The sequence below is a fragment of the Vipera ursinii genome (assembly GCF_947247035.1).
Source record: "Vipera ursinii genome assembly, chromosome: Z".
Lineage (NCBI taxonomy): Eukaryota > Metazoa > Chordata > Lepidosauria > Squamata > Viperidae > Vipera > Vipera ursinii.
Window position 1 is genome coordinate 104,570,222 of NC_139517.1, and position 24,085 is coordinate 104,594,306.

The 24,085-nt window shown below is 36.9% G+C and overlaps 1 protein-coding gene across 5 annotated transcripts; it reads left to right on the forward strand.

Annotated features, from left to right (window-relative positions):
* The first annotated feature begins 219 nt into the window (after positions 1-219).
* Positions 220-22,515, forward strand: HACD1 (3-hydroxyacyl-CoA dehydratase 1). Of its 5 annotated transcripts, XR_014494103.1 has the most exons (9): positions 220-414; positions 3,626-3,743; positions 7,281-7,299; positions 7,380-7,468; positions 11,221-11,342; positions 15,363-15,541; positions 16,403-18,232; positions 20,451-20,521; positions 22,096-22,149. XR_014494103.1 is itself a non-coding variant. In XM_083376391.1 (7 exons), the coding sequence occupies exons 1-7, from the start codon at positions 278-280 to the stop codon at positions 16,483-16,485; spliced, it is 747 nt and encodes a 248-aa protein (XP_083232517.1). In that variant the 5' UTR covers positions 220-277; the 3' UTR covers positions 16,486-22,515. The 5 variants fall into 5 exon arrangements, 2 of the variants coding, with proteins under 2 accessions (XP_083232517.1, XP_083232518.1); XR_014494101.1 differs by lacking the exon at positions 20,451-20,521 and having other exon boundaries at positions 22,096-22,515; XR_014494102.1 differs by having other exon boundaries at positions 16,403-20,521; positions 22,101-22,200.
* Positions 22,516-24,085: the final 1,570 nt, after the last annotated feature.

Here is a 24,085-nt window from a genome sequence, read left to right on the forward strand (position 1 = left end):
CTGGGATAGAATATGTTCATTTGGCTACCCTTGAAAATCGCCCAAGCAAAAGCCCCGCGGGCAAGTGACAACTCCTTTGCCGTCATGAAACAACACAAAGTTGTGTGAGTGGAGCGCAGCAAAGGAAGGGGGGGAGGAGACAGTCGCCCTCGCCCCCACTAAGTCGCTGCCCGAGTGCATAAGCTGGCCGCCCCGCCTGCTCTGCTCCTCCCCTCCGCCCCTTTCGCGGCCGCGCGTGCCTCGACCTGACTGCGCCCGGCCTCGGGGGAGAGAGACCATGGCGTCCAGCGAAGAGGACGGCAGCGCCGGCAACGGGTCGATGGAAGAGAAGGAGAATGGCAAGAAGGTGCTCCGGCCTCGCAACGCCGTGACCACAACCTGGCTGATCTTCTACAACATCACCATGACGGCCGGGTGAGCCTGGTGTTGCAGGTGGAGCCGGCGGTGGGGCGAAAACGGAACTTTTCCTCCTCCCCGTCCCAGGACGAAAGGCTTCCTCTCTGAACCACCGACCGGGCTGTACCTGCTGGGCACTGTGGCGAGGGGAAAAAGGGGCGGCATTGGCGGGGCAGCGCGCGGCGACTGGGGGATAAGCCCTGGCTTGCTTGCATTGCCTAATACGGTGCAGGCTTCCAGCAAGACGAGCACGTCATCCCTCGAGCCCGCTGGAGAGGTTAAGTATAGCCCGAGCCCGGAATGCCGGCCGGGGGTTGTGGAATGGGGCAGACTGCTTCCCTCGGCATAATTTATTGCGGTGGCCGCCGAAGAGAAGAGCGTGTTCAGTCGGCGCTCGGTCCCCTCCCACTGACTTGAGCCGGCTTCCTTCGACAGCACCTGCCCCGGCCAGATGGCCGCGGTAACCCGAGCCAGATCAGGGAGCATTAACCCCAAACCTTCTGGGCGACAAGAGGATTAGTAGGAACTTCCTTAAAGAAGAACTTCTAACATTGTTACAAACTTGTAATATTGTTTGGTTCCAGCTTAGTCCGTTGCATTGCTTTAGATGGGTTTAAAACGAAACGTGCACAGTGGTTCTATTGACCTCCATGGTTTTGTTTAATCATTGAAATGAAATGAACCTTTTTTATTGTCAAAGTACAACTATGTGTACATTGAGATTAGCTGAGCCTCCCTTTGTGCTCCCACCCCCCAACACACAGTGAATAAACCATAACAAGCTAAGTGCATACATTACATTACTGATCTGATTTGTACTTTCTGAACATACCTTCTGAATGTTAAATTAAGAGATGTTCGGTCTTCCATAATGGATGTAAATGACAATAGAATGTTTTCCCAAGGAGTAGGCATGCTGCCGTTTTCAACTCTGCTTTTATTTTCATTATTTCAAATTATTAAAAAGATTGAAAAAGAACCCCATGCCCCCCCCAAAATTTTTATTTTTGCATGCTTCATGTCTTCAAACATGTCAAGCCCCAAACCAAGAATGGCAGGGGTCATAATTCTTCCATGCTCTTTATTGTTTCACACATAGAGATAAACTCTTATCAGACTGAGGACTCCTGAGGATTCACATGCAGCTACAGTATATTCTACATCCCTCTATTATTAGCAAGGGCTGTCTTCACTCTCTACCTCTCACATATACACTGTAGTATCTGGACTAAGTTGCCTCTTTCTCTTCTGGACTTCAACCACTTCCTCATGGGAACCCTTACTACATTCCATCTCAAACATTAGTGAATCTAGCCTTTGTGATTTATAATTCTGTTCCTATGTAGCCACTTGTGTATTTTTAACCCCTAAATTTCACTAGGAATCTGACTTGATTCATTTTATTTATTTGTATCTTGCTTTTCTTATTTTTAGAAATAACTCAAAGCAGCGAACATGTCCAACATACCTTCTTCCTCCTATTTCCCCCAAAACAGCCACCCTGTGGTCCATGACTGGCTTTCATGGCTAAGGCAGGACTTGAATTTATGGTCTTCTGCTTTCTGGCCTGGTGCTTAACCACTACTAGACCAAACAGACTGACAGATGTGTCTTTCTATTATGCATACATTGTTTATATTTACTATTTGTATGCAGTCAGATGTTCTTATTCAGCAAACAGTTGTTAAAGCAAACCATAACTTGGTGTAGGATCTTATTCTGTGTCTCAAGTTATTAGAAGGTTATATATAATATAATGTCTTGTGTATTCATTAACATTCCACATGAACACTTTGGTTTCAGATTCAGTTTATTGCAATTGACAATCGTATGCCTCAGCTGGACATGTTATGATGAACTTCTATTCCTGGTTAATAAGATATGTTTTAAAAGCTTTCAGACCTCATTACCTACCTAGAGGGGCCTTAAGATTTATTTGTTTACTCAATCAAATTTATCTGGAGATGGTCTAGCTATGAAGTCTGTGTAATTGTTACTTGATAGCACATAGTCAATCATAACCAATCCAAATTGGACTTTTTTGTATTAAGTTTTTACTAAGGTTTATGAAAGCTTTTTAAAAAAAAACAGGCAGAGCTTGAAATGTATGGAATGAGATAACAGACAAAATTTTCTTCCTTATACTATATAACAATAGTCACAAAGATTATTTCACTATCTAAAGTAGGACTTAGCTTCTATTCTCCCCATGCTGGGGAGAGCAGTGTATGCTTCATCTCTTGAATTACACCTCCTGTCCTCCCTTTAACTCAGAAAATTGCTTTAAAGAGACTTGTGGCTATCAATTTTTGTTTATGTATTTTTGCTGCATTATGATTTCAGAATCATAATTGAATGCTCTGTGTAGGAAATAAAAAACGAACTCCTAATTTGCTGCATATTAATGTACCTATCTAGTAAGGAACCACTTTATCTTAATGGAATGATTAGCTACAGAAATTTGCGTGGTGGCCTCCGTTACATTTTTGTAATGGGCAGTTCAAACTCAGCTGTTCTGTATAGCTGTTGAAAAACATAAAAACACTCTTGTTACCAGGGTTTCAGTTTGTTCATGATTTATGGATTTTGCATAGCTGTAAATTACCAGAAATTAGTGATACAAAATGTGTAATAAAATAAATTCAGTTGGAGCATGAATAATAGCTGAAATTAGAGAAAGGAATCCTCTGAAATACTGTTGTCTTGCCGCAGAGTAAACTTGCTCTCCATTCTTTCCAGTACTTTAGAATTTGTATCTGTGTAAAAACACTTTCACTTACTTATAAATACGAAACACAGATGAATGACAGTGTCTAAGACAGACATGTCAAACACAAGGCCCGAGGGCCAGATCAGGCCCGCGAAGTGGTTTCATGTAAAGCCATCCTGGAAACAGTGAGGGAACGGCCTCCACTGCCTTGGCCCTGGCCCAGAGACCCTCCTTCTGCCAGAGACCCTCAGATCTGTCCCACTCCTGCCCAGGCCCCCATAGGCACCCTTGATGCGAGCGATGTAGAGCTGGCCACACCCACCCAGTAGGCCACGCCCACCCTGGCCATACCCACCCGGCCCCCTGAGGGCAACCGCAGTGCTGATGCGGCCCTCAATGAAATTGAGTTTGACACCCCTGGTCTAAGAGATGATGACTTATACATAACTGATATGGAACACCATGAAAATACTTTAACCATTCATTATTCCAATAAGGATATTGTTTTTTTCTGTTTAGGTGGCTTGTACTGGCTATTGCCATGGCCCGGTTCTATATGGACAAAGGAACATACAAAGGCTTATATAAAAGCATTCAAAAGACACTTAAATTTTTCCAGACTTTTGCTTTGCTTGAGGTAAGTTTTTAATAAATATATCTTATTTGAAAGGAGAATGTAAATTTGGACAAAAAGTAGTTAGCAGCCTAAACTAATTGTTGCCAGAGGCTGTTGGGCTGTTAGTGAGATCAGAAGGTATTTATGGATTTATTCTGAGCTGTAGCTTTCAGGATGCCCTTTCCAAATTGTTTTGTGACACTTTATTAAGGGTTCAATGGTGACAAAAAAGAGTTGGAGCCAGAGTTGTTAGTTACTTTCCCAGAATGCCCCTTTGGGATTCTGTGGGAAATTAAAATGATGGTTTCCAGACCTTTTTTAAAACGAAGAGCCCTACAAGTTACTAGAGCTGTATTTAATGAACTAGCTCTTTCAGATAAGAGCTGTACTCACCTGTCACTGATAAAATATATGCAACTGTAATAGTTATTTTATGAAATGTCAAGATCAAATATAATTATTATAATTCATAGACATCCCACATGGAAATGCTATGAGAGCACTTCAGCTTACAGACTTTAATGTTGCAAATTTCATACTCTGTGTGCTCATTTAGAACCTCTTCAAGTGACTGCAATGTAATCTAAATTAGTTCATGAGTAGTTCTCAACTAATGACTGTAATTGTGCCTGGGATTACTGTTGTAAGTTGTGACCATGCTCAGTGTTAGAATATTTTTTGTGGTGGTCATTAAGTAAATATCATGAATGCGAAGTGAACGCCACTGTCATTAAATGAGTCTGTTTTCCCCAGAAGGGGTGGTTGCTTATTTTTTGCTGAAACAAATGCCAGAAACGAGCAAAAAACACCAAAAATCATGGTCATGTGACTGAGCAGTGGGTGCAGCTGTCAGCTGCTGTTTGGAAAAAAGTCATAAGTAATTCTGGGAAGTCTGTCTTAACTTTGAACAATTGCTAAGTGACTGGTCATTAAGCAAAAACTATCACTATTTATTTTGTGATGCCTCTGAAACATGTTCAGCAAGCCCTGAAGGATCAGGAAGATCTGCTATTTCAGATACCCAGCCATCTCTCTTTGTGCTGGCTGTTATCCATTATGATGTCATTCCCTGTCAATGTGTCTCTGAGCGGTAGCAGTTTAATGTCTGATTTTTTTTTAAAAAAAATTCTTAATATGTTCTCTATTGAGTGCACACAGACAATCCATTCACACTTATTTGCAGTAATATGGGAAAAATCTTCCTATGCTCTGATATCCTGAGAATTTGAATTTGTAATCATAAATGCCCAGTGATATGCACTGATTGGAAGGAAGTAAAGAACATCAAACATTAATGCTTAGTGTGTAATAGTTAGGAAATATGGAAACCCAAGCTTAAGTCCCAACTCACCCATAGAATTCGTTAGGTGTATCTGGAACAATCCCGGCATCCCGGGACATTCAAAATGTTCCATCGCTTTCTATGGGGGGTGAGTCTTTACCCCCCGTGGATAGGGCTCGCAACTTGGGAGTCCTCCTAGATTCACGGCTTACCTTAGAAGATCATATAGTAGCCGTGACTAGGGGGGCTTTCGCTCAGGTTTGCCTGGTGCGTCAGTTGCGGCCCTATCTAGACCGGGATGCCCTGTGTACGGTCACTCATGCGCTCGTGACCTCTCGTCTTGACTATTGCAATGCTCTCTACATGGGGCTTCCCTTGAAGACCACTCGGAGGCTCCAACTGGTACAGAATGCGGCCGCGAGAGTTGTCTTGGGAGTTTCCCGGTACTCCCATGTTACACCTTTGCTCCGCAAGCTGCATTGGTTACCAGCTGTCTTCCGGGTGAGGTTCAAGATCTTAGTGATGGTTTTTAAGTCCTTACATGGCATGGGTCCGGAATACCTCAGGGACCACCTGCTGCCGGCGTCGACTCCCCTCCGCCCTGTGCGTTCCCACAGAGAGGGCCTCCTCAGGGTGCCTTCGGTCAGAGAATGCCAGCTGGTGGCCCCCAGGGGGAGGGCCTTCTCTGTGGGCGCCCCGGCTCTGTGGAATCAACTGCCAGTTGAGCTCCGGATGGCACCAGATCTCCGCTCCTTCCGGCGCGGGTTAAAGACCCATTTATTCGAACAAGCTGGCCTGGCCTGATGGGGAGTTAACTTAGGGTTTTAATATTTGTATATTCTTACTGTTTTATTTTGGGCAATAATTTAATTCTTTTTTAACTTTTGTACTTTTGTATTTTTATTATATGCCCTGTTCACCGCCCTGAGTCCTTCGGGAGAAGGGCGGTATAAAAATTTAATAAACTAAACTAAACTAAACTAAACTAAACTAAACTTTCAGCTCAAATTCCTTCATTGATTTGCTGCTGTGGAGATAAACTTAGGGGATATCCTCAAATGTTATCTTGCGAGATAAAGCAGAATAAAAATGTACTAAATAAACTGAGTTCTTCAAAACAGAGAATCCTAATCCTAACTATAATCCTTTAAAGCCACTTTCATTTTAGGTGCTAGAGAAATCATATATATATATATATCAGTCTTCTGTAGGCTACATTTGAAGCTCAGTTTGCACAATTTCCTAGTTGTCCCAGGTAGATTTTATGTTAAAATATGAATAAGAAACATGCCCATCCAAATTCTTTGGAATTCCTCCTATCAATACAACCAGCATGGCCCTTGGTGAGAATTAGTGGGATATATTGGAAACATCATCCATTTTATGTACCTTGTGGCATATAATTTCTTCAATTTTGCTATTTTCATGTTTTTTTCAAGATATTAGATTTCATAATTTTACAGGTCATAGGATTGGTTAATTAGATATTGAACTCTAATGCCATATAATTATTTGCTCATTTTTTTCAACGTAATCATGCCTTCTCCCCCCCCCCCTTGGGCATTAATGGATATTAATAGAGAAAATGCATACACAATAATAAATGTCATGGCTGAGTTGGGGATGCATGTTAGTCATAACTATGAAAAAGTGAGAGGGAGAGAGAAATAAAGAAAGTAATTATAGATAAGTGACACTATTTTACACCAAATAGCACAGGTAGTAAGCCCTGTGCCAACACGTAAGTTTATGTTATTTTATCCACTTATAACTGGGGGACATCACAACTCACCTCTTCCAATCCATATGTATTGCATTATAATTGCCTAACTTGAGTAATTTAACTTCAAATCATAAGGAAGATGCCATAACCAGTAATCTGTATAATCTAAATTGGATGCATTTTGGTTGAGATAAGAAAAAGGAAAACCTGCTATTATTACTTTTATTTTTCATTATTACTGCTGTTTTTAATTAATATTTGTAAAGTAAATTAGGTAAGCAGTTCACTTTCTTCCCAGAGTCCTACTCCCAAATAGAGTCCTACTCCCAAATTATCATACTTCTCTGATAATTTCTCCATGGTTACTATATATCTTGTATTTTCCATATTAAAATTCATTCTTAATACAAGATCCATGTACAAATTAAATTAATTATTTCCATGTGTATGTGTAAGAAAAACCTCTCTGAAAAAAATGATTTTCCAGCCATAGGCCAATTCTGAATACTCACGTTCTAATTCCTTCTGTCTTCCCCTCCTTTCAATTTTACAGATAATCCACTGTGCAGCTGGTGAGTCTCTTTTCAGTTCCTCAATTAACTAAGCCCACTCTTACTTTATTAGACAACGGTGACCTATTTCTCTTTTTAAGGAGTAGTGCACACTTCTGTGCTTGTGACGGGGGTCCAAGTGAGTTCCAGAATCTTCATGGTGTGGTTTGTTACACATAGTATAAAGCAGGTAAGCGTCAAAATGAACATTACATTGTTCAGTCCACAATATCATGGTTTCACAGAAACAGTTAAACATTTACTGATACATTGAAATTTTTAAAACATAAGTTAGCATAGACCCATTGTCAATGGTCTTAAGAAAGACTGAAATGCACAGACCCAAAAGGTGAACTGAAAAAGGCCCTAATTATATATGGGTGAAGAGGTTGTAAAAACGACTGAAGTTGGATATACAACTCTTATGCTTTGTCATTCCATATTTAAATTATGAAGAAAAAGTACCCATTCTTGCAATGCGTATTATAAAGTGGAATTGGGTAAAGGGATTTTTGGGTTTGAGGAAAAATGTGTATTTTTATGCAGCTGAATTTTTGGATATATATTCTAAGTAAGAGCAATTGCTATGCCTTAAATCAGGGTTGTCAAACTCAATTTCATTGAGGGCCGCAACAGCATTGCGGTTGCCCTCAAGGGGCCGGGTTGGTATGGCCAGGGTGGCCGTGGCCTACTGGGTGGGTGTGGCTAGAGTGCGTATGGCCTACGCATCAAGGGTGCCTATGGCGGCCTGGGCAGGAGTGGGACAGTTCTGAGGGTCTCTGGCAGAAGGAGGGTCTCTGGGCCAGGGCCAAGGTAGTGGGGGCCATTCCCTCACTGTTTCCAGGATGGCTTTGCGGGCCACATGAAACCACTTTGCGGGCCGGATCTGGCCCCCGGGTCTTGTGTTTGACATGTCTGCCTTAAATAGTATTTCTATGCTTTTGACTTGCTGAAAAATAAAAGTAAACAGAAGAATGGAGCCTAGTCCCTCAGTGTCCCATTGATTTCAATTGCATTTACTCTAAGAGTTTGTAGCTTCTGTTCTGATACTGCTACAGAGGATTATCAGTTCATGGTATAGTTATTAATCCAGTCAGTAAATGTATTGGATCAAGATTGTAATTCTCAGTTGAAGAAGTTCTCTTTAGGTGGACATGGAAATGACAGTCATAAATCCATTCACTGGGAGATCATTTCTTACTGCACAAACTGAGAAAAAGTCCGGTTAACTATATTTATGATTGCCTTATATCACTTTGGTTGGATGGGGTGCAGATTCTATTATAATAAGGTAAAAAAAGTGTTTTCTGCTATTTTACAACCTGTTGGATCAGTTTTTGCATTTAGGAATTATTAGTAAATTGTTAGTGATTACTGTGTGAATGGACCTTAGATTTTAGACTTTTGCTCACATAAAGCTGGTTTGTTTTTGTATACCCCTATGCACTTTGAAACAGTTGGATCTCTCACCAGCAGATGGCAGTTAGTGATTTCCTTATGTGGGAAAGTAAGTAGGACTGGCCTCTTCCCCCTGATTAAAACTCTTACGGTTTTTCTGTTCCTATGCTACTTGAAAGTTTATTTTTCATTAGACTAGATAATTGCCTCATATAACCATGGTTTATATATAAATACTTTTTTCAGCAGCAATGGAAGATATCCCACAGTTTCTAAGATATTGATCAGGCTAGGTTTATGTTTCCCAGAAAGAAAAAATGTAAAACACATTGATTCCATTAGAATACTAGAGCCAATTTGAAGGAATAGGGAATAGTACAGATAGTCCTTGACTTCAAATTATAACTGAGCCCAAATCTTCCATTCCTAAGCAAGGCAGTTGTTAAGTGAGTTTTGTCCCATTTTATGACTTTTTTGCCACAGTTATTAAGTAAATCATTGCAGTTGTTAAGTGATTCATTATGCAAATCTGGCTTCCGCCATTGGCTTTGCTTATTGGAAGCTGGCTGGGAAGCTCACAAACGGTGATCACATAACTCCGGGACTGTGCAACTGTTATAGGCCAGTTGCCAACTGTCCAAATTTTGATCACGTGACCATGGAGATGTTGTAACATTGATATATGTATGAAGACTAGTCATAAGTCACTTTTTTCAGTGCTATAGTAGTAATTTCAGATGGTAACTAAACAAATGGCTATAAGTCAAGGACTATTTGTAAAAGACTGTCCAGACAGGGGAAAAAAGTTTAAAGATGACTGTAGGATGATAATGTTATTAGCAACAACAAAAAGGTTATGAAGCTTTCTGATTTATAATGCATAAAATTAAATTATACTATGCCAGATAAAACAAGAATTCAGGCTTCAAAAGAGCAATTGCTTTGAAAATCTAAATGTGTAGTAATCACACACTTGCTTTTCTATAGCAATAAGTCAGGATACACAAATTAAAAATATTACTTTAGTGTATTATTATAAAACATGTAGTAATTTACGTATGGGTACAAGGTATTTATACAGGGTTGACTAGAATTATTTTAACCCTGGTGATTTAGATAACTAAAGATAAAGAGAAAAAGGTTAAGTAATGTGTTTTCTAAAATGTTAATATTGCATAATAAGCATAAGATTACTTATATTTTACATCCAGAGATGAGTTTAGCTTTGATAAATAACTGCAAAATACTTAAATTATTTTTTATATAATAAAGGTTTCTACCTTAATATGAAGAGTTTCACAGTATTGTGGCATATTGTTGTTTCTTCATTTTAGAAAAAAAAGTTTAAAAGCGATTTGATTTCTATCTTATCCCTTCTTTAGGCCATAATCAATTTCCATTTAGCCTCCCCCACTCCCAGAAACCATAGTGTAAGTGCAAGTATAACAATGTTTGTACAGAAGTTAAACAAAAAAAATTGCTTTTACTTAAATACTTCTAGAGAAAAAAATGAATGCATTTATTAAGGAAAAAATTGTTATTCTTAAAACTAATACACAGTCTTTGTATTATTGTAGTGGAAATAGCCAAAGTTCTCTTTTCTCTTAAAAACAATTTTGAATCTTTATTTCTCAGATGCCGTTGGAATGTGTGTTAGCCTTTGAGCAAGAAGATCTATTACAAAATTCTTCCTATTTTAATGAAAGGAAAATTACTTGTCTATAATGATTTCAGAAACTAATCAATAGATCTTATTTTGTAAATCTGGGAATTAATTTAATCCTCCATAGATGCAAGTGTCATAAAAGAATGGCTAGATCAATATAAGCTATTGAGACAGTGAAATGACTGGGCTTTTCCCCATCTGCCAAAGAACAATAAAAAAGTTGTTCATTGCAGCAGTGTTAACATTTTATTTTGAAAAGCATGTGCAATAATTTTTAATGTTTGTTTTATCCTTTTTTGTTCAAGGGTGTTCTGCCAAAGAAATCCTTCAAAATCAGAGCCAATACAACTTCTGTAAAAAAATATTTTTGCCAGTTATCCGAATAGTGTCACTTGCACCCCTACATGTAATTATGATGGAATTCTAAAGAAGTTACTTCTGAGAAACTATGTATAGTGGCATTCTTTAAGCTACTCCTCCTCAGATGTGTAGGATTTCAGTATTCAGAATTCTCCATTTAGGTTAGGCATTTTTGACTGGAGGTTCTGAGTGTTGTAATTCCCTTATATCTGCAGAGCACCTGGTTGGGGAAGGGTGATAGTTGTGTTTATGAGACCAAATAGAAATAATATAGACATAATCTTAAAACGGGATGTTAGAAATAAAAAGAGAATGGTTAGTTTAAAAATAAGAATATTACATTATGTATCAGTTCTTTGCTTCTACATCTTTTTCAATTTAATAGCAACCTACTCACTTAGACTAAAATATAGACAGCATCTCTATTCGTCCTAGATAATATTGGCTTTGGTGAATTATCTGAGAGTCTGTTGCAATTCTAGGATTCAAGAAAATGTTGGCTCTTTATACTTCCACAGATCCAGAATGAGGAGAGTGTTATTCTTTTTCTGGTTGTATGGACTATGACTGAGATTACTCGATATTCCTTCTACACATTCAACATGCTCAACCATTTGCCATACTTCATAAAATGGGCCAGGTGGAGAATGCCTTGCAGTTTAGTTTCTTATTGTTCTGGGCATGCTTTTCATGCATGCCTAATCATCAAGGAAGAAATTTGCTTTGAGAGTTTTCCATGTATGTGTATAAAGTGATTTGATGTGCTTTAAGCACACTGTAAGTTCTTAGAACTGAATATATTTTAAAGGCAGAATTCTGTAACTTTTCATTAACTTTCCCTTTGCTAATGGCCTTAATATTTCTCAGGCATGCTTGTGTGTGTCTTTTGAAAATTGAAAATTGAATTTATTTTAATTTGCTTATTAGGTTTTTATTCTGCATTTATAATTTTTATAAATATCTCATCCTCTTTTCTTTACAACAACAACCCTGTGAGGTAGGTTAGGCTGAGAGAGGGTAACTGCCCAAGGTCACCCAACTGCTTTCATCTCTAACTGGGGACAAGAACTCCACTCTCCTGGTTTTTAGGTCAGCACCTTATTAGCTAGTCAGTGTACCATTTAAAGTGTCCTTCATTTTTGCATATTGCAATGCTAGATGTTACTTCTTATAGAATTTGTTAGAGACTTTCTATTCTGCGATTTTGGGGCAGTATTTTGCTGGAATGAAATGTAAAAGAAGGTAAAGTAATAGAAATATGGAAGGTACGGTTTCTGGAAAGGCACATCATATCTAAAAAATTAGAAAGCAATTTATTGGCGAACTTAAATTTCAGATATTCTATTCATATCCAACATGAACTTTACTCCCCGGTAATTTCTCCTTCAGTAGCTAGTTCTTGCAGTCATGTTGGTTTTCACAGAGTATATGGATTGAAACTGAGGCTCTGGAAATCATGTAATTATAATATGTTGCTTTTTCTGACTGTCCAATGTAAGTGTTTTTCACTTTGGAGATTCATAATAGTATATTTTGCAAAGGCCTACACAATTAACATTTGGGGCATTTTTTTCTTCTCAAGGTAGATCTAGTTTTTATTTGAACTATAAAAATAATTGAATTTCATTAAGAGCTTCCAAGCTGAATAGAGATTTGAACTTGGGTCTCTTTAGCAAGGTGATAATTTTCCTTCAAGCTCTGCTCAGTTAAATGTTAATAGTGCTGTACATCATTACAATACTACTTAAATGTGCAGTAACTAGCAAAAAATTATTAACAATGCAAATTAAAGAATGCCAGTAAATTAGCAATTTAAATTTTCAAACATTTCAATGGAGCTAAAAGGAAGAAGAGCCTATCACTTTGCTGATTTCCCCCCCACACACACACAAATATCCTTTGTTGTAAAAATAAATAGTTTAGCTGGAAAGTTCCTTGTGAGTGTACAGAATTTAATTTCTAAATATAATTTATAGGATTGCATACATGTAAAAGCTAAAACAATTTTCATATTATTTTTCAGAAGAAGATAGCACATACAATAGCAACAGTTTATTTAAAAAAAGTCAGCAAATTAGTTCAAATCATTTGAAACTTAAGAAAATGCACAGTGACAATTATAGTCTTACAAACTCTCAAATCATGGTACTGAACTCTTCTGAGTGTAAAAGAGAAATTCTGCAAGTTGTCTGAATATCATAGAACAAAGACAACAATATTCTAAAATAGAATTGCAAAAATCCATATGACAATTAGTTGGCAGCCATTCTTTTGCGAAATGAAAATGATAGTTCTAAACTGAACTTTCCCACAACCTTTTCTAAAGCGAGTGTTCAAAATTCAAAAGACTTTGTGGTTTAAATTCTCAAATTTTGGTTCTGTAATTAAAAAAAACTTTGCATAGGCATGGTTTTCACTTAAACTTTATTGATTTGCAGTTATTATAGTTACAGTTGCATTAATTAGTTTCTCCTTCAGGGTATTCTTGAGCCTCGTGTTGAATCCCATTCATTCATTCCAGTTGACCTATATATTATCTAAGTTTATTAAATCTTATGAAGTTTTCAGGTTCTGCTGCTGCTGTTTTAAAAACTATTTTCTTCACTGAATGCCCTTTGTGCAGTTTTTCTAACTGTCTCCTTCCTTTTCCCAGCATGAATTGAAGAGAGATTTTATTTTATGAAGACTACATTTGCATGCTGTATCTAGCATGAAAACTCTTCAAATATTTTCAGATCCTTTTGAAGGTTTTCAGTGAGTGACTTGACAACAAGTAAATAAGACAGTGCTTTTCAAAGCAGCCAGTCTTTCATTTTTTTTAAAAAAAATCATCCTAGCATTTCCCAAGATGCTATTCCTTCAGTTGTAAGCTTTTATCCATATAACATCAATAGTTGCCTATGAAATAGCTGTGGGAATTGCTTGACTGCTGTTCCATATTTCATTTTTAAAACATTCAGCCTAGCATTTTTAATGCCATTCTAAACTATTAGAGCATAACCTCACACTTAATTTGTAAGTGTCATTATAATCTAAGGCCTCAGGTTCTTATAGGAAAACAAGATGAAGAAGGAAAAATGAATAAATTAACAAAAATATTTATAAGCAAATAAGGAAAAAAAGATAGCAACAATAACATTTTGGAACATTTTAGATTATGAATATTAATCTTTAAAATATTGGTTTTCTACCTGTTATAAAGATTCAGCAGAACCCTTATTGATCTGCTGAATTTATAAAGCCTGAATAGAAAGCCAGTACATTATATTACAGTATGCCCTTCGGTGGGAAGGTAACACAGTTTTATACATTGATGCTGGCCACATAACCATGGAAATGGCTTCAGATAACCCTGCCTTCATCGGGTAAGAAATGGAGATGGTCCCTGCCCCCTAGAGTCAGGCACAACTAGACAGGGGAAAACTTTTATCTTTGCCTTTTCTTTAAGGTAAAGGTAAAGGTTTTCCCACACATGCATGCTAGTCGTTTCCGACTCTAGGGGCCGGTGCTCATCTCCGTTTCAAAGCCTAAGAGCCAGCACTTGTCTGAGGACGTCTCCGTGGTCATGTGGCCGGCATGACTAGATGCCAAAGGCGCATGAAACACTGTTACCTTCCCACCGTAGTGGTCCCTATTTTTCTACTTGCATTTTTACGTGCTTTCGAACTGCTAGGTTGGCAGAAGCTGGGACGAATAACAGGTGCTCACTCTGTTACACGGCACTCGGGATTCGACCCGCCAAACTGCCAACCTTCTGATCAACAAGCTCAGCGTCCTAACCGGCAGCGGTGTCCATAAGTGGGAATGACAGCCTTAGCTGTGTGATTGAAGTCATACCTTTTTATGAGCATCCGTATTAGTTGGCTGGTTGGTTGGTTGGTTGGTTGGTTGGTTGGTTGGTTGGTTTATTGGATTCCTAGGCTGTCCATCTCAATAATACAGTGACACTGGGCAACCTACAATATAATTAAAGTTAAGTGCAAAAAACAATTAAAATAGAATAAAAAGTTTTAAATAAAAAATCAACAGGATGGGAAGCTTGGTGGAAAGAATCTTCCCTGTCTCATCAGCTGCTCCCAATATAGCAAGGCACTATCGTTACCACAGACCATGTGGCAGAGCCACATTTCTAGGCTTTTCCAGAAGGTGAGGAGTGTGGGACCGGATCTCATGTCTAATAGGAGAATATTCCAGATTATGGGAACTACAGTAGAAATGACACTTCTTCTGGACTCCACTAGCTAAAATCCTTTGGCTGATGGGAACCCAAGTAGGTCCTTTCCACTGGAATGAGTGAGGCAGGTTAATCCCATTGTGATTAGACAGTTCCTCAAATGCAAGGATGGAACTTTAGTTGATAGTTGCAAGATCCCTCCCCACTGACATTCCTGTGAACAGGTTTTCATGCAAGCCTTCAAAATAATATGGACCCCTGAAAAAGATATTCAGCTATTGACTTGCCCACCAGAACATATACATATTTTAAAGCAATGTTAAGAACACTACAGTATGCTGGATAGAAATATATTTTTCACATGACAAACTATCCTAAATGGAACCTATTTCAGTTAAGTACAGATAGACTTGCAGTTGGTCTTTTCCTTACTGGTTGTGTTACGGCTAAGCAGAAGGCAAGTAATTTATCTGTTGTTTCTTCCAGGTACAATTTTTTCATCATCTTATATCCAGTAGGAGTTGTTGGTGAACTTCTAACGATTTATGCAGCATTACCCTATGTGAAGAGATCAGGCATGTTTTCTGTGAGGCTTCCCAACAAATATAATGTGTCTTTTGACTACTACTATTTTCTGCTGATCATCATGGCCTCATATATACCATGTAAGTTTCAATGAATATATATATTCATCTCAGATAAAGGGTATGACTGATTGATGAGAACAAAATAAGTTCGAAATGGCCATATCAGCCTCCCAAATTCTTTATTAGCAATTTGAATAATTTACACAAATAATGAACTGTCGTAAGTTGTGATTATAGCCTGTGGATAGCCTTGGGCTAGACTGAAGCAAGAAAGAAGATTTAACTAGCAAGGTGTTCAAAAAGACTTGACAAATACTTAACATACACACACACACAATCATTTTTGTTGTATAGTGCTAACTTTTTAAGAATGCTATGAATGTTATAGTCATTTGAGATGAATTATAGTTTAATAAATAAAACATGGAGCTTAAATGAATTCTGTCATGCATTACAACTTCTTAGATATGATATCTAGAATTAAAAGGATTTTGAATAGCCTGGAAAAAATTGTAATGAGCCAGAGATCATGAAGAGCTGCTGTATACTGGAATAGGCAAAACTGCACCAGATGGGACCATGGAATATTTCAGGTGTTGCAAAACTTATAATTCCTTCCCAGTATGTCTTAATTTAGATCAGGAAGTTCCCAAAGTGAGATACTGAAATCACTATCTAGTAAAACACTATCCAGTGCTATTCATTAAATTATTAATGAATATATTAATTAAAAATTAGTATTTTGAAATAGTAATAAAAGTCTTATCAAAGATTAAAACACAAGCTAAAAGCAATTCTTGGACTTTCAGATAGGGATCATTCTAACCAATTTACTAATCCAGGATTCAATTTCATATTGTACCTATTCAATGCACTGCAGTTTGATTGCACATTTTATTTTCAACATAGTCTAACTTGTTTTGTTTTTTGCTTTTTTAGTGTTTCCACAATTGTATTTTCACATGCTTCGTCAAAGGAGAAAAGTGCTTCATGGTGAAGTGATTGTAGAAAAGGACGATTAAAACAAACTTTGTAATCGTGGTGCTTTTTCAGAGTAACAATCATATCCTTCATGTTACCAAGTCCAACCTGGAAATTATGGGACAAAATAAAATCAATATAGATCATGATATTTCGTAACATATGCGCTCCCAAGGGCCTATATGAAATTTTAGTCTTATTTTTCAAGCTGTTTAATATGCTTTTGGTCACATATCTCAGCAGAGGTTGAGTAAGATGAAATTCCCATTCATCATTTTAAATCATGCTTGATTACTAAATTAATATTATTGCACTAGCCTATTTGGCTAAGCTTCCATAGGAAATGCAAGTAGTGATTGTGCTCACAAAATCTTTTTACCTGTCCTTGATGGTAAAGGCAGCTTTGAGTCAAGGTCAACTAATAGTGACAACCTGGAACAAAAGTATGTTGTTTTCTTGGCAATACTATGGAAACAGCTTGACATTGGCTTTCTCAGGATGTTTTTATCTCCCGAAGCTGGGCTACAACCTTGCTGTTTTTCTTGGTGATTATACTCCCACATGCTAACAAGGCATAAGCTTACTTAGCTTTTGAACCTGGCCAGATGTTTTCACCTACTGAGTGGCATTTGGAAGTAGCTGGATGCTTGTGACAGCCTCTTTCTGTGTTATAAGATGCTGCTTAAAAAGGCCCCTAAGTAATGAAAATGGTTTTCTTTTCTTTGTTAATAACATTGCATTCATAATTTTTTTTGTTTCACGCTTAGAGTTTTTTAACCAATCTTAAACTTAACATTCATTAGAATTATTTGCATTGAATATGCATGATTTTTAAAAGCATCACCCTGTAATAATTACAACAGTATAAATAAATAATAGAAATTAGAAATAAACAAAATAGAAATAGAAATACATAATAGAAATTAGTCTTAAATATAAAATAATTCATAACTGGAAGTAGCTAACAAGCAAATAAATGTAATATCTCTGCAATCCAAACCTAGTAAATTCCAGAATAATTTTAAAAAGGAACATTTAAGCACACAAGTAATTTTAACTGACTGTCAAAAAAGCATTTTTGTATAAAAAAATTGGATACAAAAATGTATGAAAATATTACATCCACTAGTTATGCTAGGAAAAACCATGGTAAACTCTGTCAAATTTTGGTTTAGCATGATGATGTTTAGTGTTTTTTAATTATTTCAACCCTTCTGGTTAAAGACCAGAACAGAGGTTAAAATTGCAGAGGAGCATTCAAAGAAACAAACAAGGACTGGGTAAAATTTTGGTTTCAATTCCAGATAAATATCTTGGAGCACATGGGAGTGTGACTGCCACAGCTGTCTCCAATTCTTTTAAAACAGCCATATCTTTCCCCAGATCTTGTTGCAGATAATACCACATATGGTTCCATGCTAGGACCAGGTATACATTTTAAAGAGTTGCAAAACAAGCTGCCATTTCCATATGTTTCAAAATTTATTTTTCACAATTATTTGTGAAACACTGCCCTAACAATTAGCTCCAGGTGTTCATGAAGTCTTAGAATTTATATTTTGTAGGGAAAAAATGTTATTTGGTCAAATAGATTTTAAAAATCTGCTAATGGGAGAATTGCTGATAGGAAATAAAAATCTAACTTTCCCCTCCAAAATAACATGATGTAAGCTATCTAACTTTTTGAATTCTTGTCATTCTAATTTGAATAAAATAGGTACTGGAAGAAATAATGCTTATAATTTTAGATCAACCTGAAATCTGACTCCAGGGATGTTCAAAGCAGAAGTAAGCAATTTTTTGACATCCAAAAGTTGCATTTAAAAAAAAAATTCAGTAGTGAATAATGATACAGAATGGATAGTAAGAGTATATATAAAAGAAAGTGTAGTTGATAATATTTTGCCTATTTATTATCAGGGGGATGTTGTTGTTGTTGTTGTTGTTAGTTGCGAAGTCGTGTCCAACCCATCGCAACCCTATGGACAATGTTCCTCCAGGCCTTCCTGTCCTCTACCATCTTCTGGAGTCCATTTAAGCTCACACCTACTGCTTCAGTGACTCCATCCAGCCACCTCATTCTCTGTCGTCCCCTTCTTCTATTGCCCTCAATCTTTCCCAGCATTCAGAAGTGTGTTCTGCAGAACTCTATGAGCTATAAAAATGGCGGGGAGGAGACATTTCCATTTGGGGCTCATGGGATTAGGGAATTTTGCTACACAGCATCTGGACTATAAAACCTATAGGGGCAGTTACTGGCTAAATCTAAGTGATGGTTTTAACTCTTTGGGACAAATCCTTATATGATTTTTTTTAAAATTCCATTTATATCCCGCCCTTCTCCGAAGACTCAGGGCGGCTTACAAGCTTAGCAGTAGCCTAAGATTTTAAGGAAAAGCTTATTAAAACTACATTTAAAAATTGTTTTCACTGCTCAGATATTATGTTTAATTGAAATTTGTTTCTACAATAAGATGATGAAAGGTGCTCTGTTTATCTCACGTTGTAAAAATCTTTTAAGATAAAGTACCACGAAAAGCCTTCGGTCATACTTGTATGTAAAGATTTCAAGAGGAATCAACTGTATCTTGCAATAACTGCTTGTGTCTTCTTTTAACCATTTCATCTGTTTCACACAAAATATACTGGCAGCTGTTTGAAACAGATTTCTGAATTAGTACAGAGAAGAGCAATATGAAAAGAAGTTTGTTAATGACTATGTCTTTATTTTCTTCAATGTTTTAACACTTATTACACATATCTTCTTCATGCTGTTAATTCTATCTGGTCTAACTTGGAATTGCTCCAGGTGCTTTTGGATATAAATATTTGGTTTTAATTTATGCTGTCATTAAACTGGGGATGTCATTCATTAAACAAATGACTATTATAAGGTGTTTTTTATCATTTTGTACATCCCATTAAATAATACCATTTTCAATTCTCAACACATACAGTACTTGGAGTGAATTTCTGGACATAATTTAAGAACAAAAATATTTTATTCTGGAAACTGCTTTTCCAATAAATCATTTAAACCATATCCCTATGTTTTAATGATTTTGCTATTCCCAGTTCCCAGAAACACAGAGATTGGATTGTTACTTGTTTTATAGGACTAAGATTTAGTGCTGAGTCACACATAACACTAAATAAAGCAGGTTGAATTCACTTATCATGATAAGCTGAAAACAGATTTCACATAACTATGTGTAAATCAGCCACAGTCAAAGAATAGACTGATAATTGAATAGAGGGTGATTTTCAAACATGGCAACTTTAAGATACATGGACTTCAACTCCCAGAATTCCCCACCATTCTGAATGGAGAATTTTGGGAATTTTAAGTCCATACATTTTAAAAGTTCAAGTTGAGAAACCCTGGAACATAGAAAAGTTAGACTCACGTTTGTTACTAAGGCATTTAAAAAGATGAAATTTCTGATGTAGCTTTTCTTTTTCCTTCAGCCTGACAGTTGCGTTTATTCTTTATTAAGAATAAAATGCCTTTTGTCCAAGTTTCCTAATCTTTTACAGTAACTCATCATTTTCATCTTAGATTGACTATAATACACATTGGAAATTTTGAAGATTTTCTATGTGATGCTGAGCTCCTGACATTTTATTCTTTAAGTCATTTTTACAGAGGAACAGAAAATCTCTAGTCATAGTCCCTTTCTGCAATTTTGGCTGCTGGGCTTGGAATTGCAGTATTTATTACTGCCGTTTCTGAGAAAAATGGAACTCTCAGGCCGGTTTTGAAAATGGAGTCAAGCTACTGTTTTCAAAACCACAGTTGTTCATAATTGAATTTCACAGACTCCGTTACAAATGTGAAGGCTTAATTGTTGTCATCCTATATGGTATCTTTGGATTTGCAAAACATTCGAGTTCCTTTAATGTGTGTCTTTAATACAAATGGCTGTATGCATATTTTTTCTTACACTTTTACATATTTTCAATAGCCTTCTAAATAAATCTATCCTGACTTACTCTTTTCATACAGAAAGAATCTATTCATACATTTGAAATTCCCCAAGAGGCATTTTCACATGCACTGCCAATACTACTGAAAATGTATGTGGGGTTTTTTTAAAAAAAAAAAAATGGAAACAGCAGAAAAATTGAAATCAAATAATTTCCAACTGGCTTTTCAGATGAGACTGTACATTTGACTTTTCAGAATGTATTATTAGTAACCTTGAAGCTGATCAGTGGGATAATTCAGTGAAAAATCTGTTGGTCATGTGGCTGTGCTTTATTTTAATAAGCATTGCTAAAAAGACACAGATCAGCTTATGCAATTAAATATTTTTCAGACAGTTAAAGCCAGTCATCGCACAAAAACAAAGTATTTCCATGACAGGAATATTGCACACATTTTGGTACATTAAAAATATTCATGCATTTTCAACATTTGGAAACACTTGGTTCAAATAAGCATTGTTAGTAACTGTTCATTAACTTGCAATTTATTTGGTGCTTTTGTTTTTCATTCTTCAGTGTATTGAAAGGTGTAAGAAATAGTTATGTATGCTTCACTTGTGCTGAATAATGATTTTCTGCTATACAGGTAGTCCTTGACTTACGATCACAATTGGGACCAGAATTTCCAATGTTAAAGCAAGGAGAATGTTACCTGGGTCTCACCCAATTTTATGTTATTTTTTGCCATAGTTGTGAAGCAAATAAGGTTCTCCTCATTGACTTTGCTTGTCAAAAGCCAACTTAGCTGGGAAGGTCACAATTGATGATCATATCACCTTGGGATACTGCAACCATTATAAGTACATGACAGTTGCTAAATGCTCGAATTTTGATTACATGACTGTGAGGATGCTGCCCCAGTTACTTTTTTGGTGATGTTGAAACTTCAAATGGTTGCTAAATGAATGGTTATAAGTCAAAGAATATCTGTAATACATTTAAATGTTGGCTACAATTGTCACACATCTCGCCATTCTCTTGTTCAACCCCATAACCCAGACTTTTAACTAATCTTACTGTAGATGTATCTGATTTCATTTCTCAATTCTTTTAAGTTTATAAAATAAACATATTTTTCACTTTCCCTTCAATTATATCAACTAGTCCTCCATTCTTTTGCATGAAGTATGCAGTTATATATGATTGCCTTTCCTTTCCTTTGTACAGTTGTCTTTTTGTTCATGTTTTTTTATCCAGCTCCTTGTGTACTGAATGCTTTTAATGGGAAATGCTTTTCTTTCTCCCCTTTTCCTTGTGAACTGTATTTTATACCAGGGTGGCATATCTAGGATAAGAAACACTTTTGAATTCTATTCATATTGTCACCAACTAATGGTTGTATTAGTTGATAGGATGGGTATTGAATTCATACTCATGCCATGTATCAGAAGTCTATTGTTATAAAGTTATTTTCTCAGAGATAAACTCCTCTTAAAAGGTTTCTTAAGAATATTTCAAGATGTGTTTCCTTTCAAAGTGGCTACCGAATGTCTTCTTTTGTAATGCGTCTGTTTTCTGTCCTCATACTGAATTTCCAATCTGCATTCACTCATCCAAAAGAGGCAGTATCTCATGTCCTTAAATAAAAACTTGTATGTTGAGTCTGCATATAATATTTATCATTTATTTATTTATATCTCACCTTTATTATTTTTACAAATAAGTCAAGATGGTGAAGATATCCAAAACCCCAGTGAGTTGAAAGAGAGTGGTTGGACCATGCTGGATCGAGAACAAACCACCACAGCCAACTCACCATGGGACAATTCACTGTGGATCAATTCAATGGTGTATTAATCACTTCATTCAATTGCTGTCATTCATGGTGACAAGTTTTCATTGAAATTATTGTAACTATTGTATTTCTGGATTGACTTTATTATTATTGGCTACAGTTCCATTGAAATTAATTTAACTTTTGTATTTTTGAATTGTTCTGTGGAGAGTTGTCCCACGACAAGTTGACCATAGCAAATTGACCCATTTCAGCCCAAGCTCATCCATATATATTAACTAATAATATATATTAATAGGTGTGCATATATTAAATGAATTAGGCTACTCACACAGTACATGGAAATGAGATTTAGGCAAACAATTCTTATTAATGAATGTATAATATTTATAAAAAATGTTGAAAAGAGATTAAAATGAACAGAAAAAAATAGACGTTGGGAATCACAATTCTTTGAAAATCAATTAAGATTAAGATAATCCCCTAGCTACTTCTCAATCTATTATTTCTTTCCTACTGATAGGAAGGATTTGCTGCTTAAACTGCAAGAAACAATTGCTGTGAAGCTGCCATGAGTGAGGTGGCAGTCATATGTGATGAATGTTCTACTAGCATGAAGTCTTTGATGCTTTCTGAACTTGGCTGTTTTTTGCAAATGTTTCATTATCCAACTAGGTAACAACTTTAGTACATTGAAGATGTTACCTAGATTGATAAAGAAACTTTTGCAAAAAATAATAATCAAGCTCAGACAGCACCTGGAACTCCATCGTTCAACCCTGAGTTACATGTACTCTCCTCTTATGCTCTACTAGGGTGTATTACCTCAACTGGACTATGAAGCAAGTAGCAACATAATTTTGGTCTCCAATAAGATTAAAAGGTAAAGGTTTCCATATCTAGTCATGTCCAACATGAGGGTGTGGTGTGCATCTCCATTTCATGACCAAGAGAGCCAGAGCTGTCTGAAGACATTTTCCGTGGTCATGTGGCTAACATGGCTATGCACCGAAGGCACACAGAACACTGTTATCTTCCCACCAAAATGGTACCTATTCATCTACTTGCATTTACATGCTTTTTAACTGTTATGTGGGCAGGAGCTTGGGCAAGTAATAGAAGCTCAAATCCATGTTGTCAGTTTTCTAGCTAACAAGCTCAGTGGTTAAAGAACAACTAATAATTGGCAATTATTAATAATAAATTATAAATAATTAGCAATTGGTGATTTGCCAATTGTCTGACACTACTATACTTATGAATATTATATTGGAGTTACAATATTGGAGTTCTAAGATGGCGGCGCCTGGATTGGCTGCAGCTGCATTGGCTCTCAAAGGTGAAAAGTTTTTGAAAGGATATAAGGGATACAGGCCACATGATCAGGAAGGTTTTAATGAGTTTGAGCAACGTGGTGGAACTAAAGTAACGTACGACCGATAATCTTTGCTGGTATGGTAAGTTTTTAGCTTTTCCGGAACTGTTGGTGAGACCGTTAAAAGTCATTGGTGCTGTCTGAAATTGTTCTGCCAGCAGCAAGGACTGACTGCTGGCACAATGACAGATTTTATTGCAAATCAGAGCTGTTTCCAAAGGAGGCCGAGGAGCAGAGGTCCTGGGGCTTATGGAGCAAAGGAACTGGATGAGGCTGGTGGCAGGCCCAGAGGAAGGGAGAGAGGCTTTTAGAGGAGTTGGAGGCGGTGGAAGCATGCTCCAGGGGCGAAAAGGAGCAAGACCCCTTTAAGGAAAAGGTGGAAGAGACAGGATCAGAAAAAGGAAAGGAGGCAAGATTGTCGTGCATGAATATAAGCTAATTTGAGGGCTAATCCACATGGAGCTCTGTTTCCATCGGTCCTGTTTGCCATCATTTGTTCCCTAGACACTAAAATGGATGATCAGAAACCTGAACTGGCCATGAA